The 22,047-nt window shown below is 40.7% G+C and overlaps 1 protein-coding gene across 2 annotated transcripts in view; it reads right to left on the bottom strand.

Moving 5' to 3' along the window:
- The window catches only part of svep1 (sushi, von Willebrand factor type A, EGF and pentraxin domain containing 1), a 104,935-nt gene that overhangs the window by 60,453 nt on the left and 22,435 nt on the right, over nucleotides 1-22,047 (bottom strand). For both annotated transcript variants that reach the window (XM_031289870.2, XM_031289871.2), the window contains exons 2-3: nucleotides 10,126-10,381; nucleotides 7,360-7,536 (exon numbers count right to left, since the gene is read on the bottom strand). In XM_031289870.2, coding sequence (XP_031145730.1) covers nucleotides 7,360-7,536; nucleotides 10,126-10,381 — 433 coding nt within the window. The remainder of the gene's footprint in view (nucleotides 1-7,359; nucleotides 7,537-10,125; nucleotides 10,382-22,047) is intronic.

The raw sequence follows: 22,047 nt of genomic DNA, 5'->3' as shown, positions 1-22,047 counted from the left end.
ATTAATGGGGGTTGGGGGAGTCGGGGTGGTTGTGGTACTTGACCCCCAAACACCCTCCTCCATTTGTCCTCAGGAAGTCCCAAGCATTTGCCCCCTGCTCAAAACTAAACTAAAACTGGGCCAGAATTCATGTTGAGCAACTGAAGCTTTTATTTTTACCACAAAAACATTAAGAAACAAGGACTTGGACAGACACAGTACAGACAAGTACAGAAGCAGACAGTCTGCTGTGGTTATTGATGCTGTGGGGATTAGGATTTGTGCAGTTGGAGGAAATAGAGAGTCTTTATACGCATGTTTATGTAACATGTTGGATGAGTTGGCCAAATGTGCCTCCTCTGGTAGAAATATATTTACTTTTGAAAACATTGAAGTGCAAATTACAATGACTGAGCAAACAGAAGGCCAGTGTCAAGTATTAGGCTCCTTTCATCCATCTGCTGGCAGTGGTGCTAATGACATTTTGGTAAATGACAAGGTATCTTGAAAACTACTGGCTGGAGTCCATGACATCTGCTGTAAATATTCATAGTCCCCAGATGTTGAATCTTAATGTTTTTGACCTCCTGAGCCTCCTCCAGTGCCATCATCAGGCCACAATGCTTTCACAACATATCAAAATGAAATGGACAGTTTGCCAGCTGAGCATAATAAATCCTTTTAGTGACTCCTTTGGCCTCTCATCCTGCAGCACCATCAGGAAAAACATTTTGAGCATCAAAACTGGTATGAATAGCAAAACCATTATTACATTGGTAAATTAAAGACCAACAGGCTAAAGTTTACAATTTTCAATACACCCCCAATAAAAACTTTAGCTTTGTAATACCGTCTTGCCACATTGCTCTTTATGCAAGCCCTTTAATGAACTCTTTTCATGAAATACATATTCTGATGTACTATTGTTAATTATTTTTACTACTAAATTAGAAAAAAGTAAAAAATTTAAAAAGCCTAGTGAGCATGTATTTATCAACTTGGGAACAGAACCTGAAGACTAGCTGGAGCGTACAGACTGGACAAACCATGCATAATGATTGTTTCCAACAACATACACAGGTTTTAGTCTTTGCAGCCAGAAAGGAGCACATATTGAATGACTCAAATCTAAAGCAAGTGTGCAACAGAAAGCATTTTGATTTAGTGAACGTAAATGTACCAATGATTTAAAAGCTCAATGTTGTCATCTTTCAGAACTACAGTATACAGTATGTAGTGTCTGTACTCTCTCAGGTGATATAAACAGGCCTGGCTCTGCACCATTACCAGGCATCTATTATGTGTCAGATCCTTGAATGTGGTATATTTGAATGGGTCAGAGGTGTGTGCATGTGAAGCACGCCACAAATGTGTTGATATCTGCATAGTGTATACTTGTGTGTAAGCGAGTGTCAGTGACAGTGTATAAGATAGTGATAAAACATTATCACTGGAGACCTCTGCAAAGGGGTGGAGGGTGAGGCCAGAGAGTGAAAGGAGAGAAGAAAATAAATAATGATTGCAACATTCCTCCCATTTCAACACTTTTCATAGTCCTCCTTAACATTTACTGTAACAAATTCCACCTCTCGTTGTCATTTTAATTCTTCTGTTCAATTTATGTCCATCTCGAGGCTTCCTCTCCCGGGATCTCTCGGTCAGTCACATCGAGACCACAAATATTTACAGTGCAGAAGCAGTGAATGCCGCCTCCTTGCAACAGACACAAGGAAACAGAGAGTACATCCGCACAGAGACGGATGTGTTATATTTTCAGGGTCGAGTTAAAGCTCACTGCTGCCACGCGTCTCCTCTTGGGATCAAGATGCTTTAATCGACTAAATATTGTAAACATTAAGAAATTCTTCTAGTATCAACTCTGAGGAGCGTGTGTTTTGCTACACACACATCATTCCAGTCAACAGCTCATATCTTGGGTAAGTCAAAGACAGACATCAATAAACAAAATATTGTTAATATTTCAGTGGAACAGAATCTACTCAGACTTAAATGTAAGTAAAGTAGGGTCTTAACTATTACTGGCATACAGAGAAAATGAACAGTGATGGACAAAATAATGAAAATAAAATTCTTGAACTTGGAGATAGTACTAACTTACACACACAAAATGTCCACTTACTAGCTTTTTCTGGAGCTTTCAGTGTTTTGAGTTTGCTCAGTCAGTTGTCATAGAAATGGCTCAATTATCATGATACCATACTGAATGATTGCGTCTGAAATTCCATACTGAAACAGTATGAGATTTTTTTAGCATGTCTGAAACCTTGGTATGAAACAAATAGTACGTGAATTGCATACTATTTCCAGTAAAATATTAAAGTATGCAAACACTGGACACTACGTCAGTATAAATATCCCACATGCAATGCGGCACACAAGGTTCATAACAGATAAGCAGACAGCGACCATAGCCACCAGCGATACAATGCAGTTGAAGGTTCTGGAAAAAGCTAGTAAGTGGACTTTAATTAAGATTTTTTTGTCAAACAAAATATTGCTTAACATTTTAAAGAGTAGCCACAGAATGATTTAAGGGCAAAATTAGCATTTTTATATTGGCAACTATTAACCTGAATAAACAGCTGTATCCTAGATGATAATAACATATAGTATATTACATTTCTCAATATAGCATCAAATAAACTGTAAAGTAATTTGGTCTATACACTGGAGAGACCCAATTAATTAAAATGAAACTGCTATACCAAGGAGTGTGTGAAGCTCCTTCGTTTTAATGTATGAAGTAATTCTTGCTGATTTTAGCAGCCAACCAAAAGGGTAAACATCGAGAAAGATAAAATACAGTACGAAACACACACACACATACACACACACACACACACACACAAAAGACCAGCGATATACAAATAATTTGGACATCAGAGAGATAGTATTTTATATCTCTAAATCAGACTGCAAATATTTTCGTAATGGCACGGCAGGTTGTCTCACCTGCCATGCTTTCTCTTTATTTTTTTTTCATTTATTCCTTTAATGCTTTCTTCTGCTCTCTCTCCCCCATTCATCCCCAGCAGAGCCGTCTAGAACAAAGCCTGTGCTGACACCACATTAACACAGTCCAGACCTCCTGTCATTCACTCAGGCTACAGAAGAGGCTGATAAGCCAGAATGTGTGACAGGAGGGAAATATGTTGCCCTCATGCACCCCCACTTCTCTCACTCCATTTACCTACTTCCCCATTCCTATGGCGATCCTCCGTGATGCAGATATTGTGAGCTTGGGATTGGAATTTGAAAAGATGTCTTGTATGGCCTGTCAGAGTAAACCAAACTGTGCAGGAAACGGGTTCATCATCCGTTTCTATCTGCTGGGATTCCAGTCGTGTTTTGTGGAAGAGGCTGTTTCACTTGGCTGTCGACAGATTCATAAACAACACTGCTGTGCACTGTAGGGATTTGGATAGTGTTTCCAACAGAGCCCTTCAGCCAATGATAATAATAATCAACTGACAGGCCTACGGTTCAGCCATATTATTTTCAGATGTATCAAAGACTGCTAAATGTAAAACAAAGTCCAAAAAGAATAAAACCTCCCTAAACTTTTAGTCTAGACAACAAGACCACCTTAAGCCACACACCGACCATCAAGCTTATGCAAGCCACAGCAACTTCTAACTCTGGCAGTGTATGGCTGCGTCTGTCTGTCACTCAAGAGCCCTGGCATTGCTGACACAGACGGTGTACCCATAATTCACCAAACACCTTCATTTCAGCCAAGCCCATTGAGGTTAAAGCAACAGAATATTAAAGAGAGAGTTTGTCGAGTTTACTTGTATGTTTCATGGTTACGTACTGCTCTCACCACAAATCTAATTGGTTTTGGAGCCACTACTACTTCAAAAGAGCCTCATAAGTTATTAGAGAATAAAGCCTTCAATAAATGTAGTGTTCAATAACATATATGAGGGTATTTCGCACCACTTAACAAAACCAAAACTGAGCTAACAAGGCTAACAGTGCCTTAGACTGCCAACTTATCCACAACAGCAACTTCAATGACACATATTCCAGCATACTGCGGGTACGTGTCAGCTCTATAGCATGAGGATGACGACTCATAGACAATCAAGTGTCCACCACAAAAGAGCTAACTCCTCTCCCATGAGACATTGTTATATGAGTGAGTGAGTGAGAGACAGACGGAGGAAGCCGTCCTCAGTTGCGGTTGCAGCGCCTCGCTGTGTCCTTCCTTCCTCGAGCCAGCTGAGCCAACTCTGCAGTCTGCTCTCTGCTATTAATTAAACCATTAAAACAGATTAATAAGCAGAGTGGGGGCTCCAGTCTCGACAACATCTGATGAGAATTAGGGAGGAGTGCTTTTTGGCATGATGACCCCGATGCCCTTTCCTTTAGCTCGCACTTTGCTCTCACTTCTTTTCTCTGTGCGACTCTTAAACTCTGATCAGTATTACTTAAAGTTGTCTGTCGCTCAAATGGCCTTTTGCCCTCCTTCTCTGCCTGTTATCTTATTCTAGATTAAAAACATGTGGGTACAGAGAGGAAGACCTAGAGGGCAAATACAACCAGGATTATGGCCCATTGTTTCCTATTATTAGAGCAGATTGCTGTCCAGATTTCTGTGACTGTTTCCTCTACGAAGCGCACTCTGCACTGATTTTCGTCTTAGTCCCTTTTTCCCTTCCACCTGCCTCCCCTGCCCGAAGGGTGAGCACTGAGGTTTAACACAGCAGTTACTCAAACACACACACACACACACCAGCCAGTGCATCTGCAAGTCGTTCTGCTCTCCAACAATCACACAGACTGCTATGTTTCTCTGTGACTTTCGTGATTATATATTCAGTAAAAACAATGTATCAACCCTTAACCTTACACTTAAATGACTGGGACCACCTGCATGAAATTGCAACATTATGCTGTGTAACTGGGAGATTTAACAAACCAGAGAATGGACATTTAGAAAACAAATGAATGTATCATTACACAGGCTGCTGGCAAGCATTTTAATTTGACTGTCTGCAGCGTTTAATTGATTTTAAGCAACGCACTCAAACAAAACAAAATGAATGCATTGCAAAGTTTATCAATTCCGCAGTGGGAGCTTTCAATAGAATTAGAGGCTGAATGTGAGGCTTTCCCCTCATAAAGAAGAGCCACTGCCTCCCCACTTCCACTCAGCAAAGACATTTGTGTCTGTCGATCATTAAAGATGAATCTCTTCTCACCTTATTATCTAATTTATTTTAGATTATTTCTATTATTTGATCCATTATTTTATAGTAGTCAACCCAACCAACTGATGGAGAGAAAACAAGAAATGTCCCTGAATTTTAATCGATGTTTCGTGGAGTTAAACACATAATGGAGTTCATTAAATCATGTGAAAATAACATATTTTTAGACTCTAAAGGCAGTTACACACCAACCAGACGGCCGACCGTTGGCAGAAAAGGCAGTTGGACTGATCAGTCTCCCCGAGTTGGTCAAAAAAGTGCCTCGGAACACACCAAAGCGACAAGACGTAACACGTCTCCATAACAGCAGGCGGCGCTAATCTGTATTGTCGCCCAAAAAATTAAAACCGGCAACTGATCGGACGAACGCATCACATGGATCTGGCTGCTGCTTCCGGATTTTGGATTTTTCGAATGGCCATTACTGGCGACTCATTCAGATTACGATCTCATATTGTACTAAAATAGTTCACCGAAACGTGTTTCTGAAAACATTTTAACGAGAAATAGGCCATGCAGTTGCTGAATCTATCTTCATTTCAGATCGACAAAGATCTTTTGTCAGATTTTGAGAGGCTTAGTCACGCTCATCCGCTTGCCATTTGCAGGTGAGTCCCGACTGCCCTGTCTCCGACTGAGCATGTCAGGTCGGCAAAAATGAAGGCCGACAGCTCCTCCAACGGACGACGGCACGGAAGACACCGAACAGACTCAAGTCACTGACCTCGCCAGACTGTCCGGTGTGTAGCTGCTTTAAAAGAGGTTAAGGGGAGACTCTGAGGAAGATGGTAGAAAAGCTAAATGTTTGTGTTGAAGAGAAATTAAAAGATAAAGAAAAAAGAAAGCCCTCCTACATGTCATATATTTAAATTGTTCTTGACAAAAACTTCTATAATTTTTAATTGTCATCTGTACATTTTGCATTACTACAATTTTTTTCGGGACCCAGGGAATGATTCCATATGTGTTTACACCACATTAATATATGCATGAACATGCCTGCGTTTGCATCTAAGATTTACTGTTTATGGTCTCACAAACACACACACACACACACACACACACACACACACACACAGTGCGACTTTGGCTGAAGATCTTATCTGTGACGTTTGTGTGCAACCACAAAATAATCCTAGAAGCCACAACATTATAAATAACCAGTAGTAAGGAACAACAGGGTAAACCCAGAGCACTCTGGCAACAGATGAAACAGATGATTTAGTTCTTTAAATAGATATGTATGAAACAGAAGTGGGAGGCAAAGCAATAAGAGCCACAGAAAAAAAGGCAGTTAGTTTTAAAATGTCAGAAAGATTTACGGTGCAAGTAAAGAACAAAAAATAGATGTATAAGATGAAGAGGAAATTGAAGGTGGAGGAGAGAGAAAACACACCAAGACATCACAGTCTCAGTCCTCCACTTCTTTTTCGTTTTAGTGCTGCAAACTCTGAGCAAAAACAAAGTCAGTCAGGTTGTGAAAAGTGGTAAGAAACAAACCTTTTACTGGGTTGGTTTTCTGCTTATTTAAACACAGTTATAGCTTTGCAGGGGCTGAGGGCCACTGCTCAAGCAAAACACTTTTTCATTTAAGTTAGACCGTCAAAAGGAGTTTTCTGACTTTTACTGCTGATGAGGACAGGGGTAGCAACTCACTTTGATGCTTCCACACAAAGTTGTGAATGATAATTATCATTTCAAGATCCTATGTGTCATTTTACACACAGTAAAACACATATTTACCCATATGCCTCTCTAAACATACACACATTAAAAATACACACTACCTGCATAGGTTACAGACATTTTGGGCTGATCTACGTCTTTCTTGTTCCACCTGACATGTCTAAAGGTAAACTTGTCCAGGTCCTATTAGGTATCAGTGTTTGGCACAGAATAACTGGTAATATTGTACGAGCGATTTACAGATAAAACCTCTCCTCAAATGCTAGCAAACTCATGAGGCCTTCCAGGTAATTAAAAACCATTACATCACTGCTCTCTACTAATAAGAGATACATTAACAGAAAAGGAACCTTTAAGAAAAGTGAGGAAACAAGTTACTGTGAGAGTTTGCTGACACAGCTGAGATAGAGGCGAGTCAGGTGAGATGCGACAAGATTCTGGCATACATCTGTCCTACCTGTGCACTCGTGCTGAAGACCCTTGCCGTAGTATCCCTTCTCACAGATGCAGTCGTACTGTCCAGTGTGCGTGCCGCATTTACAGCTGGCCATCAGGTCGCAGCAATCCCTGCCTGCTTCACACAGAGAGGAGCAGCGCGACAGATCTTCCTGGATGTAGCTGCCCGTGGGGAGGTCTGAGGGTGGGAAACAGACACAGAGAAGCACAGGGTGCAGTAGGATCAGATTTCACTACCTGGAAATCAGACAATTTCACTTAAGTAGTCAGTTGTTACAGTAAGGGGTCACCTACTTGCAAGGTGCATGAATGAGGGAAAGCCTTAAAGGGCATCTAAACTATGTATTATTACAGTATATTGGTAGCCTATGTACAGTATGCCATTAAGACTGGCAACAGACTGATTTAAACACAGGCTTTCCAGACTTCTGGCATCCTTTCCTCAAGAAATAAGAGTGAACACCTTCACCACAGAAATGCATAAATAAAAAATCTACAGTGCCTGCAGGCCACACATGTATTACTGACTAAAAGCAAACACCATATCCTTTTTTTCCAGTATAGAAATTAAGTAGTCGCCAACAAAAGCCCATAAATAATTTTGCAAAAGAAGGAGTTGAGACTGACGCCAAAACTGGCTTTGATGCTGGGCTACAAGGAAACTTAAATTTAATTTTGAGAAGTCAATTGGCGCCTCTTTATTTCCCTCTTATTGAGAGAGGGGGAAGACAGAGCGGTCTCTGGTGTAATTTCTGTGATTTGATCCATGGCCAGCGAGAGTGGCTCAACATGTGGCTCCACATTAGAAAACCTGAGTGTGTGCTTTGAGGCTGCTGTCAGCAGAGGCATTGGGCAGACTTCAAGACAGACGGACCGGAGGCTGAGCTGATAGCGCGGTGTGTGTTGGCTTTCATTCTCACGGCCTTATCCTTGCGCTGTCTCACTGATCTTTACTACTGCACCTACTGTCTGGGATTTCAGAAGCTGTGTGTGAGAGTGCACATATACAGTCTGCAAGTGCATGTGTAGGATTTATAGCTTTCTACACACTCAGAGCTGTACTCAGCTGTGATATTTATGGTGTTATTTAAAGTTTTAAAGCCATAACTGAAACCCTCTTTTCACCAAAGTGTGGGAAGTCCCCCTCAAGTGTGGGAAAAGGGCCTCACTCTGTTCAATCTGTATGGAAGTGAAGCCTTGAAGGCTGTTGGCAGTACATAAGAGATCATGTGAAATGTACGCTGTCAGGTTCCATTTGAAATATGATCTGCTTCCTTTTAAGTAAACTTTAGGGTCAAATCCTTAACTTAAGAAATATTGCTAAAGGTCAAATGGTGATAATGGGAGCACTGAGGCTTTAAAGACACAAAGAGCTCTGCGGTAGCTTCAACTTCAATTTACCAAAACACAGTGTTTGATGTAACTCAGCAAAAATGGGTGGGAAACTCTTTAAGGCTGTGAAATGAGATTGCAGATGTTTCTTTTAATCTTTTAAAGGTCCCATATTATGCTCATTTTCAGGTTCATATTTGTATTTGTATTAGGCCAGATATCTGTTGCCTTGGGCTTCCTTTTTGTTGGCATTTTAAACTCCGGTTGATTTATGAGGACTATGATTAACCTTTTCTCAGATCTCTGCAGGGTAAATCCAGACAGCTAGCTAGACTATCTGTCCAATCTGAGTTTTCTGTTGCACGACAACTAACAACTTTTTAATGTACACATGTTCCACCAAAACAAGTTCCTTCCCGAGGCTATTTTACAGCGGCACCGCAGCTTTTCCCAGTGCCTAGCACCGCCCATGACGATTGTGATTGGTTTAAAGGAATACCTATAAACCAGAGCATGTTTGTCTCCCATCCCGGAATGCTGTGCAGTCCCTCCAGAAAACGTGATTATGCGATCGCAAAATTCAATGCATAATCAGCCAAAGTGCGCATATTTATACGGGGGCCGCATTTTTTCAAATACGCTGCACTTTCGCCGCATAAATTGCCAATTTCCGCGCAAAATACGCAGGGATGCATGATTTCATAATCCCCGCATTTTCGTTGCAAAAAAGTAACACATATATCTTAGAAAGTTGAAAAATGTTGCGTTTACTTCACACAAGAGCAGCCATTTTCCCCTGTTGCCATGGGAACGTTATGAAGTGACGTTATGAAGTGACGTTATGAAGTGACGTAAACGATGAAGCCATGATGAAACCGCAGTTTTTGCAAGTTCCTGCAATTTCATAGCATAAAATTGTATAAATATCCCGCATATTCCATTGCATTTTTTAAGAAAATGTGCCGCATAATCAAGGATTTTTGCCCACAACAATCACAAAAAACTCTGCATTTTTCTGGAAGGACTGGCTGTGTGGACTAGCCAGACCCTCCTCTGCAGTGCTGTGGTGGCGAAAGGTCTGGCACAGCGAGACTAGGCTTCTACTAAAACATGTTTACATGCTTTAATGTCCAAAAATCACATAATTTTTCTCATGGTGTCTGTCTGAATGTACCTGTGTTCACCCTCTGTCAGGAACGCTCCATTTTAGAGCTTGTCTCTTTATGAATACGGACTGTTTCCTTTTTCCTGTGCATTGAGCGTTTTGATACTTTCACAGTATTTATATGGCATCTCAACCTGCTTTATAATAAAAAAAACGTGAAAATCTCACTTTTTACAATATGGGACCTTTAAGATATCTTTAAAAAAGCTCTACTATAAGAAAGAAATAGCCCAACATGTATCTTAAGTTATCCTCATCTGTTTTTCATACCTTCATGCAGTGCACGACGAGCCAGGGCCTCAAACTCGGCAAAGTTGTGCACTAGGTAGCAGTGCTGGTCCTTTGGGTGCGAGGCCATGTCATGAAGCTCCTTGATGTTACCCTGCCAGATGCCCAAGGTGAAGATCTCAACACTACGTTCCCTCAGAGCTGCCGCCACCGGCCGAGGGTCCCCGCCGTTGGAGTAGCCATCAGTAATCAGGAAAATGACCTTGGTGGCGTTAGCACGGGAGTGACGGAGAATTTGCTGTTAGAGAAGAAAACAAAGTCATTAAGTGAAGGATTTATTAATAATAAATACAATCTGTTTCATACCACGTTTGCCTCATGTTGGTTAAACTTTAAGAGGAATGTAGACGTTGCACTTTCAAAGAACCAGAAATATTAAGTTGACAAGCAAAAACAAAATTGTGTCCTAGTTAGTGTAGTCATGCTCTTGCTGTTTTGCCACGGTTGACCATTCAAATACACACATCCTGCCTGCCAGCACGCTACCAACATAGCTCCAGCTTTAGTGACATGACTAAACTGAATAACGAAGAACGTCACACACAACCACTAAAAACAGCCCTCAATTCTAGGGTTCCTCAAAACCCTACATCAGCAAGACACAGGCAACGAGGGCACGATGGGGAGGAGGGACAGAAAAGAAGGAGAAAGCTCTACAATTGTAATTATTTCTCATACAGACTATGCAGCTGCTTGCCAGTGGTCTAAAACCACCAGAGAACACTGGGCAACGCAGACTGGGCTGCTGTGTCCGCCCCAGACACCGGCTACAGTTACCAAACTAACTTTAGCCACTGTTTACAATCCACCACATAAAATTAGACAGAACATTAAAGTGTAAAACAACAACAGGACTGTCTGCTAGCTTTGCTGTGGAGGCCAAGCTGACAATGTCTAGGTGTGTTGTACAGTAAGGGTGTTCCAAATGAGGTTAAGAGGTTATGTGGATAAAACCTGGTGAATAAAGGATGAAGAGAAAAAGAAGCTGGAGCAACAAGGTACAGAGAAAATAAAAGTGATTGAAGAAGCAGAAGGAGCCAAGATGACGTCAGAAGAACAGATATCTGCTTACTTACTGCAAGCTAAAAAGGTCAGGAGTATATCATAAAGAATTGGAGAATGAGAGGGAAACAAAGCATGTGCGTAGGAGGAGGTGGATGATTTTTCAGTATTCTGAGTCCAAACAAGACAGACTGTAAAATACGAGAGGTAAAGCGTGAGGAGACACGTAAGGGTGTGACCAGGGAGGGAAACAGAGCAGGAGAGAAAGCTCTGGTCTTTATTGTCTAATTGGCTAAACTTCAAGCAGCTCTGGCAGGAGCGGCATAATTACAGAGTCTGTGAAGCGAGGGAGTAAAAGGAGGGTGGAGAAAGAATAGAAGAGAGGGTTTCTCTGATCCTCAAAGCTCCAGGCTGCCTGCTGCTCCAGTTCCCAGCCCCAGGAGGTTTGCTACGGCCGCTCCCAGCTGTCAGTGCACACCATCGGGCTGCCGCATTAAGGAGCAAGGAGCCCTCCCTGGTCCTCTGTGGCTCCTGCCAACTGTCAGCACAGTGATATTTGTGTCTATGTGTTAACAGGTCTTTTCATGCCAGAACAGAATAACAGTGAATAAATGGATGTGTATACACTAGCTGGTATGCCTAGCTGTATCCTTTTTGTGTTAATATTGCACATGTGAGTGTTTCAGGGTGTTTTTAGGTCTTTTATTAGGCGTCAACTTAAAGTGCACTTAGGCCACAGCGGTTTCTGCCTTAGCCATGAGTCAGTGGCTGGTGTTAGCGACTGCGGAGATGCTACCAAACGGAGCATACGCATGCATACCCACTAATAACACCCTCCCGATTCGCCTCTGCATACTTTAGGTCAGAGTATTAACATAAAGGCAACCACAGGAGCCAGTGTGTGGGAAGGGGCTGCCATGTAGTGTAACTCTCTGCATGCACCTTATTGTTCGAGGCATACAGTACACAAAGCAAAACAACTGTGATACAGACAATCACACAGTCTGCTTACGGTGACAACAGGAACGCTAAACACATTCTGTTTGTGTGTACATGCGTACAATAAGTGAAGAAAAGAAGCTTCTGACTGGTTGATAATGAATTATCAAAATTCCACCTGTTTTCGATTAGGAAAACATATTTCCTCTGATCATTACGGCACCCTGTAATAACAAAGGGATAAAGAATGAGATGGAAAAAGTGAATTTCAGCTTCAAAAGGTTAACTTGTCAGACTTAGCCAACATGCTGTAAAAATAATGGCAAGGCAAGTCTCTTATTATCGCGCATAAATTCTTAAAATGTTAATCTTCCTTAAACCAAGTAAAAATATGCATAAAACAATGACTGAGAGCATTTTGATTTTAGTCCCAACTATGTCATCGCTAAAAATAACTTGCACCAGCAGTATTATTATTCCTGAAAACCCTTGAACTTAACTTGAAAGACGCTGATATGCATTCCACTCTGATCTGATGTTAAGAGATTATCTAAATAAATAGCATGGGTCATATGCAGTGAAAAGAAATGAATAAAGTGTCACTTTACTTCTTTTTTTAAGCTACTCATCTCATTCCGTACATGCATCTTAGAACACCTTGAACAGCTGTCAGCTAGAAGCCTCTCTATGCTGTACATCCCATGCATTTTCTTCAGTTACGCACTTGGCAGCCGTTTCAATGCCGGTGTAGGTCCAAAGAAGAGATAATAAGCCGGCAGCAATGGGAGAGTTTAACTGTGCCTGGTTTGGAGCCGCTGATATCTGTCAAAGCAGCGGTGATAGCGCAGGGACCAACAGGCCTGGACGGATTAGTGGTAAGAGCAGCGAATCTATCTCCGATCCAATACGCCTCAAACTTTGGCAAGAAGCAAGAGAGAGAGAGAGAGAGAGGTGGAGATGATTGTCTATATGTAAAGCTGGTGACTGTTTCGTTTCATACAGTAGAATCATATTCACACAGTTAACTATACACACAGCAATATACAGTAGTCCAACACGCTGTTTTGTTACAGTGCCATTATGGTTGGGGCTGATCAGAATCAAGTATTGAATATTATTATCGGGTTCAGATTCTTTCAAATCCCCTTTTTAATCTACAGTAGTTAGGTTTAATTTCCATTAACAAAATAACAACTATGAATGTTTTTGGGAGATGAAAAAACTTTAAAGGTTGACATTCAAAGTACAAATACTCAACCTTTGTCTGGTTGTTTTTACAAAATTGACCTGGCTATTAAAACAAGCCATATCCGTGATACCTTTCTCATACTTATTTTCCAATCTAAAGATGAACCAACGATATAAATAAACCATATAAATAAAACCATCAGTCCACTGATGAAAAGCTGGAATCTGGATCCTTATTTTGACGGACTCTCCATCTCCAAACAGATGCTTGTATGATTAGAACTTCAAAAGCAGCCACCTCATTGCATTTGGCAGAAGAGACTTGGAAACCTTTCCACACCTTGAGGGGCTAACAGTGGTGCCAAGGTACCCCAGCTGTTAATCAAAGGCTTATATATGCATGGCAGCTATTCTGAATGGTAAATTCCCCCCCCCCCCCCCACCACCACACTGCTGGCCTCCCATCAGCCCCTCCTGTGACTTTGATCTGAACAGTCTGAACAGACCTTTCTCCATTTGCAACAGCGGGTACACCATTGAACAAAGCAGTAAAAAATGGATGGAAAGACATAAAAAGTCAACATTAGGATATGAGTAAAATGTATAAATGTATACTTTTTTTAAGTTTAATTCACTATTTAAACACACTAGAAGAACTGTGCACCTGCAATACATGATCTCGTATTTTATTCACAGGGACGTATTGATCAAAGATCAATGAAATTAACGGTTCGCTGAGGTGCACAGGTTTATCGGTGTTTTAAGCCCCCCAACATCTCCTTCCAGGCAGCGCTGCTAGCACTTAAAGCACTAGGATTAGGCAATGGTTATGGTTATGGTTAGGGTTAGGTGCCTTGAAGTCAACGGTCACAGTGCTGCTTGGAAGGAGACGTTGGGGGCTTAAAACACCATCGAGTGGTGCACAGCATCTACTAATTTATATGAAAACAGAGTAACGAGAACACTTTACAGTATTATGCAATGCAACAGCAAAAAACGTCATCCTTAACAATGAATACAGAATGTCAGGCTCAATAAAAAAGAAAACAGAATACAACAACTTTCACACTGATAGTAGCCAATTTCAAGTGGGGGGATTGTATTTGATTGTGCAGGTGTTGCAGTTTATGTGTCCTGGGTTGAAAAAATTAGAGTCCTATACGTTTGTTATACCTATCTCTCTAATCTAAAATCTCTAATACTAGGCAGTCCATATAAACATTTGGTGCTCATTTTATATGCATTTAACTGAGCAATGAATCATTCTGTATCAGCATTTGGTTGTATATGCATTTTCAATGTTTTCAATGTAGTCAAGTTTATTAAATATTGTCTCTCCCATCCCAGGCTCTGCTGTAATTATTACACGTTTTTCACTTCCTTGACATCTACCTTCCATAAACTGTATTTGCAAGCATTCCAAAGCAGATGAAAAAAACGCAACCCAACTGCATCCGTTCGGAAAGCTGTCTCCCTGTCGGAAGTGAGAGTGCTTGTTTTGACAGGCTATCTGCTCTTTGCTTGGGTGGTAAGAATAACAACAACAACTCTGCAGGACCTCAAAAGAACAACATGAACACACATATGCACAATTTCAGACACTAGACTCAACTTTGGTATTATTGGACAACATCTCAGGGACACATACTTTGGATATTTGAGATAAACTAGGTCACTTGCAGAAGATCATTTGTTTCCTGTGCGAGTCAGTGATATGCCACAATCTTTTTCCCCCACAAACATCTTGTTTTTGTTCCTCCTGTATTTCATGTTTCAAAGGAAAAGCACATTTTTCATTATCTAGTAAGAGGCTTCTGATTCAAAAATGTTTTAACTTTTGACTGTGGTTAAAAGCAAATCAATCCTGAAATGTTTTGACTTGAGAGCACATATAAAGCATATGATTTTTCTTGAACATGTTTCATTTCTAAACATTTGCCTTCAAGCTTTTATTCCATTTGTTCCACACTTCATGCCACATCGTCTCTATTTCACTAACTTTATTTCACAAAACTTTCCCTGCTCTTGTTTTGCTCAGTGAATAGCCATGAGACTGACACTGTAAGGGTAAGAAGATTGGTTTCCATAAGGGCCACCCAGGATGCTCAGGGCCATACATGTGGCTTAGTACATGTTAGTTTATGTAGTGCAAATCATGTAAACTTTACACAAAAAATTTGCTGAAGTTCCTAAATAAAGTTTTTAGATTGATTTTCTACCACTCAGCCTGTCAGTTACAGTTCATAACAGTGTGGTACATAAATTAACTTGTAGAGACTTGAAATTTGCCACACATACAGCAAACAGTCCATCTCATAAATGTCAGGTCATCTTTTTTTTTTAGAAAATGTGTTGTCGTTACTTGGTAACACAAGTTTCAAAACGCTCTCATGCTGGTGAATTTAACACCCACAATTTTAGATTGGTTGCCAAAAAGTATTGCCCTCAGAGGTAATGCTGAAAAATCAAACCTGTAGTTCTTTGTGTTAAAAAGTAAGATGTTTGTTAAAGCAGCCTATGCTCCCAACTGCACTATCACAAGAAGCTATCATAACTTGTCAGAATAATAAAAATAAAGAATTGTTTGTTGTGGTTGTGTGAATGTGTGCTTTAGGAGATAATCTGCAGTAAAGTAGCACGTGTGGGATGTGTGAGCATTTATACTAGATGCATGTGCTATGATATATCAAACATCAATGTATAAGTCTTAAGGTGTGGACACACAGAGCCGATAATTGGCCGTTGGACAGTCTGGCGAGGTCAGTGACTCGAGTCTGTTCGGTGTGTTCCGTGCCGTCGTCCGTCCGAGGGGCCATCGTCCTTCATTTTGGCCGGTTTGACATGTATAATCGTCCGGGCAAGCACTGCTGGCAGTCAGACTCAAATGACCCATCTGATTGGTAGAGTGCTAACCTGGAAACGGGGAGCGGAATGAGCGTGACTAGAGTCTCTCAAAATCTGACAAAAATCTTTTAAACTGACCTTTGTTGATCTGAAATGAAGACAGATTCAGCAACTGCATGGCCTATTTCTCGCTTAAAATGTTTTCAGAAACACATTTCGGTGAACTGTGAAAAAAAAGAACTTTTAGTACAATATGAGATCGTATTCTGAACAAGCCGCCACGACAGTCTGTCTTTGAATTTCCAGAGAAACAAGACCCATGTGACGCGTTCGTCCAATCAGCTGCCGGTTTTCACTTTTGGGCGACAGTACAGATTAGCGCCGCCTGCTGTTATGGAGACGTATTACATCTCGTCGCTTTGGTGTGTTCCGAGGCACTTTTTTGGGGAGACTTGATCAGCCCAACTGCCTTTTCTGCCGACGTTTGGCCGTCGGCTCTGTGTGTCCATACCTTTAGAAATCTCCTGCGCTGCCATCTGCACATCAAACACCCCACATGGTGTCCCATCCCAGAGAAAGTTTGTATCTGCACTTTAGAAGGAGTAGACACTAAAAGCTGCACAATATTTTAGGAGAGGATAGCTCATCAATCATTGTGCTTAAAGTGGAGGTTACCAAAACCACAGAAGATGTTTTTGGATAATTGTTAACCTGTCTGGGGTATAGTTGGCAAAATTTTAGGGATGGAAAACTATTCCTAGAACAAGAGTGCCATTACAGGAAAATGCTCCCAATATGGCAACCAGTGACTTACTCACCACTACCTAATGATTTAAAAGTCTTCACTTAAGTCTCCATGTGTAATGTGGACTTCTAAGCAGCCCTAAACTGAGCCCAGTTTGACTGAGAAGTGCAATGGCATCCAAAGTGTTGGAGAAGAGAGTGCGGACAGTGTCAGTTAATTGCCAGACACGGTAGGCTGGACGGCTGTGTGTGTTAGCTTGACGATTTCTGTCACACCATTCATCAAACTCAACTAGGAACAATGAGAGGAGGAGAGACACAGGAGAGAGAGAGAACCTAATTCCACAATGTGATGCCAAAGGGAAAGGCTATCTTGGCTGGCAAATGAGAAACTCATTCAATTATCCCCCCACTGGTCTCCAGTGTTGTGCTGGCGGAACGAAGCGCTGAGAGAAACATTTTAGGCACTGACCGTGTTCCAATCGGACACGACATTCTGGGTAACGAGGAAAGCTGGTTTGATTGAGTGGGAGGAAGAATAACAACTGCAGTTACGGTCTGAGTGCCAGCTGGACGATGGCGGGGGTCAGACTGGCTTGGCAATCTGCCTCATGTATCTTGGGTTATTTATATTCATTATATTTATTTTTAAAATGTTCACGGCATGTGTTTGACATTTTCAATATGTAAATGGTATGTTTTGTTTCTCTCAGTATGCCTGTATATAAATATGAAAGGTATAAAGTATCAGCGTTACGTATATCTGCTTGTCTTTTTTATGGAGGTCTTACTGTTGGATTTCTGACCTCATCTGTTTTATTTTTGATATGTTGAATGCTCTACAACTGGATGTACAATCACATAGTTTGCACAATATGTTACATATCACTGAGTGCATGGTTTGGTTACTGACTAATTTCATCATGATGTTTTTGTGCTGCATTCATGTTTTTAATAGGATAAAAACCAGTGCGCTTAATTTGTTACACATGTATCAGTTTCAATAAACTGTTAGGACTTACATCACTAGCTCCTTTTCCTGCAGGAGTAGGCGAATACAGCAGATTCCACCAGCTACAGATCATTTTTGCCTAGTTTTTTAAGGAAAAAAATCCATCCATTAAATTCTTAAGCATCATCAATTTGCAATATCCTGAAGTTATTCTGTGATTTAGTGGTGTGATTAATTTTCTGTTGTATGTATTTCTTCTTCAGGTCGTCAGTTTTGGATGTTATCCGAGATGCCTCCGAGCAGCAGCAAGTAGGAGGTGAGTTTCTATTGAGGCTGCTGATGGTAAAGAAACTCTGCCTTTCTAACATTGATATTTTAGACAGCTGGAAATTTCCCTGCCACTAAACTGTATCGTGGCTGTGTTGGAAATTATCCAGAATTTTTTACAGAATTACGTTTAAAGAGTGGAAGAAATCCCACGAGTTAAGTAATATTTGTGACATTCATGAGATCATTACCTCACTACCCAAGCGCAGAGCAACCACAGCATCATCTCTAAGGCCGAGCTTTGATTTTGAAATAAACAAAGGCAACAGTGTGGTGAAACGCAATGCTTTTCTTGACTCCAGACTGGCGTGTTGAAAGTGCTTATACGCAGGGAATGATTTGGGGACTGTCGCTGCCTTAAAGCATCCATAAAAATGTATCCCATCACGTCCAGACATACGTAGTTCAACCACACTGTGGAGACAGATGCAGCATTTTCCATTGTTATGTTGACTGTTGTTGCTGTAGTTGCAATTCTTCCTCATGTTCCTCTTTCTGTCCTCCCCTTCTTTCTTCTCCTGAGGGGTTTATTTGTCTTGGCACCAGCTGCAGGTGGAGATTTCCTCTAATAGAGCAGGGAATTGAAGAGAAGTCAGTGTTTGTAGTACATATTATTGGAGCGGTTTCAAATTAATGTTTGTTCTGGACTTGACCCTCATTGGTAGACTCGTTGATAAGTTGTATTAGACCTCACAACATCAGGGGGGAGCACAAACTGGGAGGCCATTTGAAGAGGACGCATTTTGGGAACGTACAGACTCGGCTTCAGTTGCCATGGATTTTTACAAAAGCTCTAAACCTCACCGTAAATCAAGAGAAATGTGGAACATACAATGATGTTGCACTTACTTCTACTTCTCCAAGAAAACTGAAATATCAATACAAATATGCTGTTGCTGGGAAACACCTGCATTTAGTGTTTGGCAACCCTGAATTGAAATAGATTATATTTGTATGCTTTTGTGTTCTCCTCAGTTGGGTGATCCGTATCAGGTCTTGAGGGACGGCTTTCTTGCCAAAACACGGCATTTCAAACATGAACTGAAGTTGAATTTGGATAACTACTTGGAACAGGCTGTCTTACTCAGGTTGAAAACACAACTAATAGATCCAGAAACTAAAATCTTGCACAATCAGACCTGGAGAATGTGAAACAAATCACATAAAAGCATACAAACAAAGACAACAGGATGTAGGCATATTTGTGGGTTTACATACATGTACCAATTACCTAATTATCGTCAAACAGAGATGTCCAGACAGTCAGACAAACACATACACACTCACTCACCAAAGAAAACAACCCAATGGAATCTGGCACTCTCAAAAACTAACCTCAACATAGCAAGTGGTTTACTAATAGACCTACACGCCTTAGCCCATAAAAACATGTTATTTAGTTAGCCACCACTGGCTCTGTGAAATAGTTTCGGTTTCTTCAGGTGCCAATGTATGACGCTTTTGGTAAATCCTAATCTCAAAATGCCAAAGTAAATCCTTATGCTTAAAGATTTTGTCCTTAATCACAAAGCTGTGGACTTAATTCTGTTTTGTGAGCACAGAGCAGCACTTCAGAGGTATGTGATTGATTTGTAGCAACAAGATGAAAAGTTCAAGTGTGCACTCATCAAACGCAGTTAATTCCTTTATTGGAAATGTATGTTCGTCATTCAATATTAGAGGCCAATCGATACATCGGCATGGCTGATGTTATAAACCCATTTTAGCTGATGAATATTGCAGCAAAGAAATGCCAAAGCTTGTAATACCTAGTGTGTGCACCAGAGAGGACTGACAAGTTTAATTTTCAAATGTAAAATGTCCCGCTAAGTACATATGTGGTAGCAAATATTTAAAACCAATTTCAACGAACCTCATCAAAAATATTTATGTTGAGATTGAAAGTTTATCCTTGACCTTGGAAAGTAAGTAACATGTATTTATATAACGCTTTGCACAGATAAAAATCACAAAGTGCTTTACATAAAACATACAATATGATACATATTAAAACACAGTGCAAAATTAAAATCACAAAGTAATACATAAAAAAAAAAAACTTAAAGTGCAGACAGGTCAACCAAACGCCTGTTTAAAAAATTAGGTATTTAACTGATTTGTAAAAGAGTCACCAGAGACAGCAGATCATATTAGAGCAGGTAGAGCGTTACAAAGTCTTGGTGCTACTGACTCGGAAGGCTCGGTCACCACTGGTCTACAGCCGGGAGCGAGGAACAGTTAGCAAATTTGAAATATTGGACCTTAGAGGGTGCGCTGTCAAATAAGGTTCCAGTACGTCAGCCGACTGACCATGCAATGCTCTCATGTTAATGTGAGAATCTTAAATGAAATTACATATTTGACAGGTAGCCAGTGCAGAAAGAGGCCTAATACATTGTATGATTGTGGGGACGATCTTTTCTGGAGCAACAATCAGAACCTCCGTCTTATCAGTACTGAGCTGTAATGAATTTACTGCTAACCAGTCCCTCATAGCGTTGAGACAGTCAATAAGCCTAGACAAACTGGTGGCCTCACTGGGTTTAAATGAAAAATGTAGTTGAATATCATCTGCATATAACTTGTAAGCAATATTGTATCTGTTTATGATTTATTCCAAGGACAGCATATACAACAAGAATAGCTAGGGCCCCAGAGCCAAAACCCTGATCGAAACTTATAAGAATTGTGTCTCTCCAACACAGCAGTCAGTTGGGTTGCCACAACTTTCTCTAAAATTTCGGACAAAAAGCTTAAATATGGGCCTGTAGTTATTGGGCAAGGCAGTATCTAGGTTGGTTATATTTAATATGGGCTGGATAGTAGCATGCTTAAAGTAGGAGGGGACATGTCCTATCAACAATGAGGAGTTGACAAATCACTGAGACAGCAGGGCTAGGGTTGTGCCGATGGATGATATCATCGTCCATCGTGATGTTGCCCAGCCCCCCACCCTGTCAAACACAAGCTAATCCTAGTCGCGGGCGCTGGACGGGAAATTGACATTTGCGTCGGGTTTTGCACTGTGCTGCACACGGTGCAAGATAGGGCCCCTTAAGTGGAAGATACTTTTTTTCCCCTTACGTGCAACCTATTTGTGAAAAAGACCATCGCTTTGAGCAGACTGGATTGGCTGTTAGTAATGCCAAGGTTCGTACACCTTTTCCAAGGTCAAGGTTTTCAAGCACTTTCAAGGTCCATTTTAAAGCTTTTTCCAGCACCTTACATCACGTGAATTACATACCAATACATAGTCAAAATTATTATTTAGTGTTTTTATCACATTAAAAGAGATAATGCTATAAACAACCAAAATTGCGTTTCGTAATAGCAGAAGGATCAGATATTTAAGCAAAACACAAGTTTTATTTTTTAAATGTATCACTGTCTAAGTAGACTTTGCTTGCTATCTAACCTGTCTGAGTCAATGTAAGAACTGAGCACTGACTGGGAGGATTTGAGCCAAATGACATGCAGCTGGGTTATTCTGTGTCAAATCAGACAAAAACCAGGAAAACAGTTGCTGCACCCTCTTAGATTTTGCTCAAAGTTTATGCTACCTTTAATGTCTTTTCACACTTTTTTTTTCCAAATCTAGGGCATGCTGTACCAACCTGTACTGGTTCAATCATATTGACATGTTTGTCTTCCACCCTACAAAGTTTGGGCTGTCTATGAATAATACTTTTCATTATATTAATGTCCAAATATTGCTTCCCAGATAATGTGATTTTCAGGCTGTAAAACTGAAGTAATTTCAAGGGCTGAAAATATGAAGACAGGATTTGAACAGAAATATTTTATAGGCCTTGGTTTTGGGACACATTCTTGATATAGACAAGGTTTGAACAAAATCTGAGACAGTGCAACAACAACAACAACAACCTGTAATTACATTTTAACCCAGA

The sequence above is a fragment of the Sander lucioperca genome, chromosome 17, assembly GCF_008315115.2.
Source record: "Sander lucioperca isolate FBNREF2018 chromosome 17, SLUC_FBN_1.2, whole genome shotgun sequence".
Taxonomy (NCBI): Eukaryota; Metazoa; Chordata; class Actinopteri; order Perciformes; family Percidae; genus Sander; species Sander lucioperca.
The sequence above is the reverse complement of the archived record's forward strand: the minus strand, read 5'-3'. Positions and strand labels throughout refer to the sequence as shown.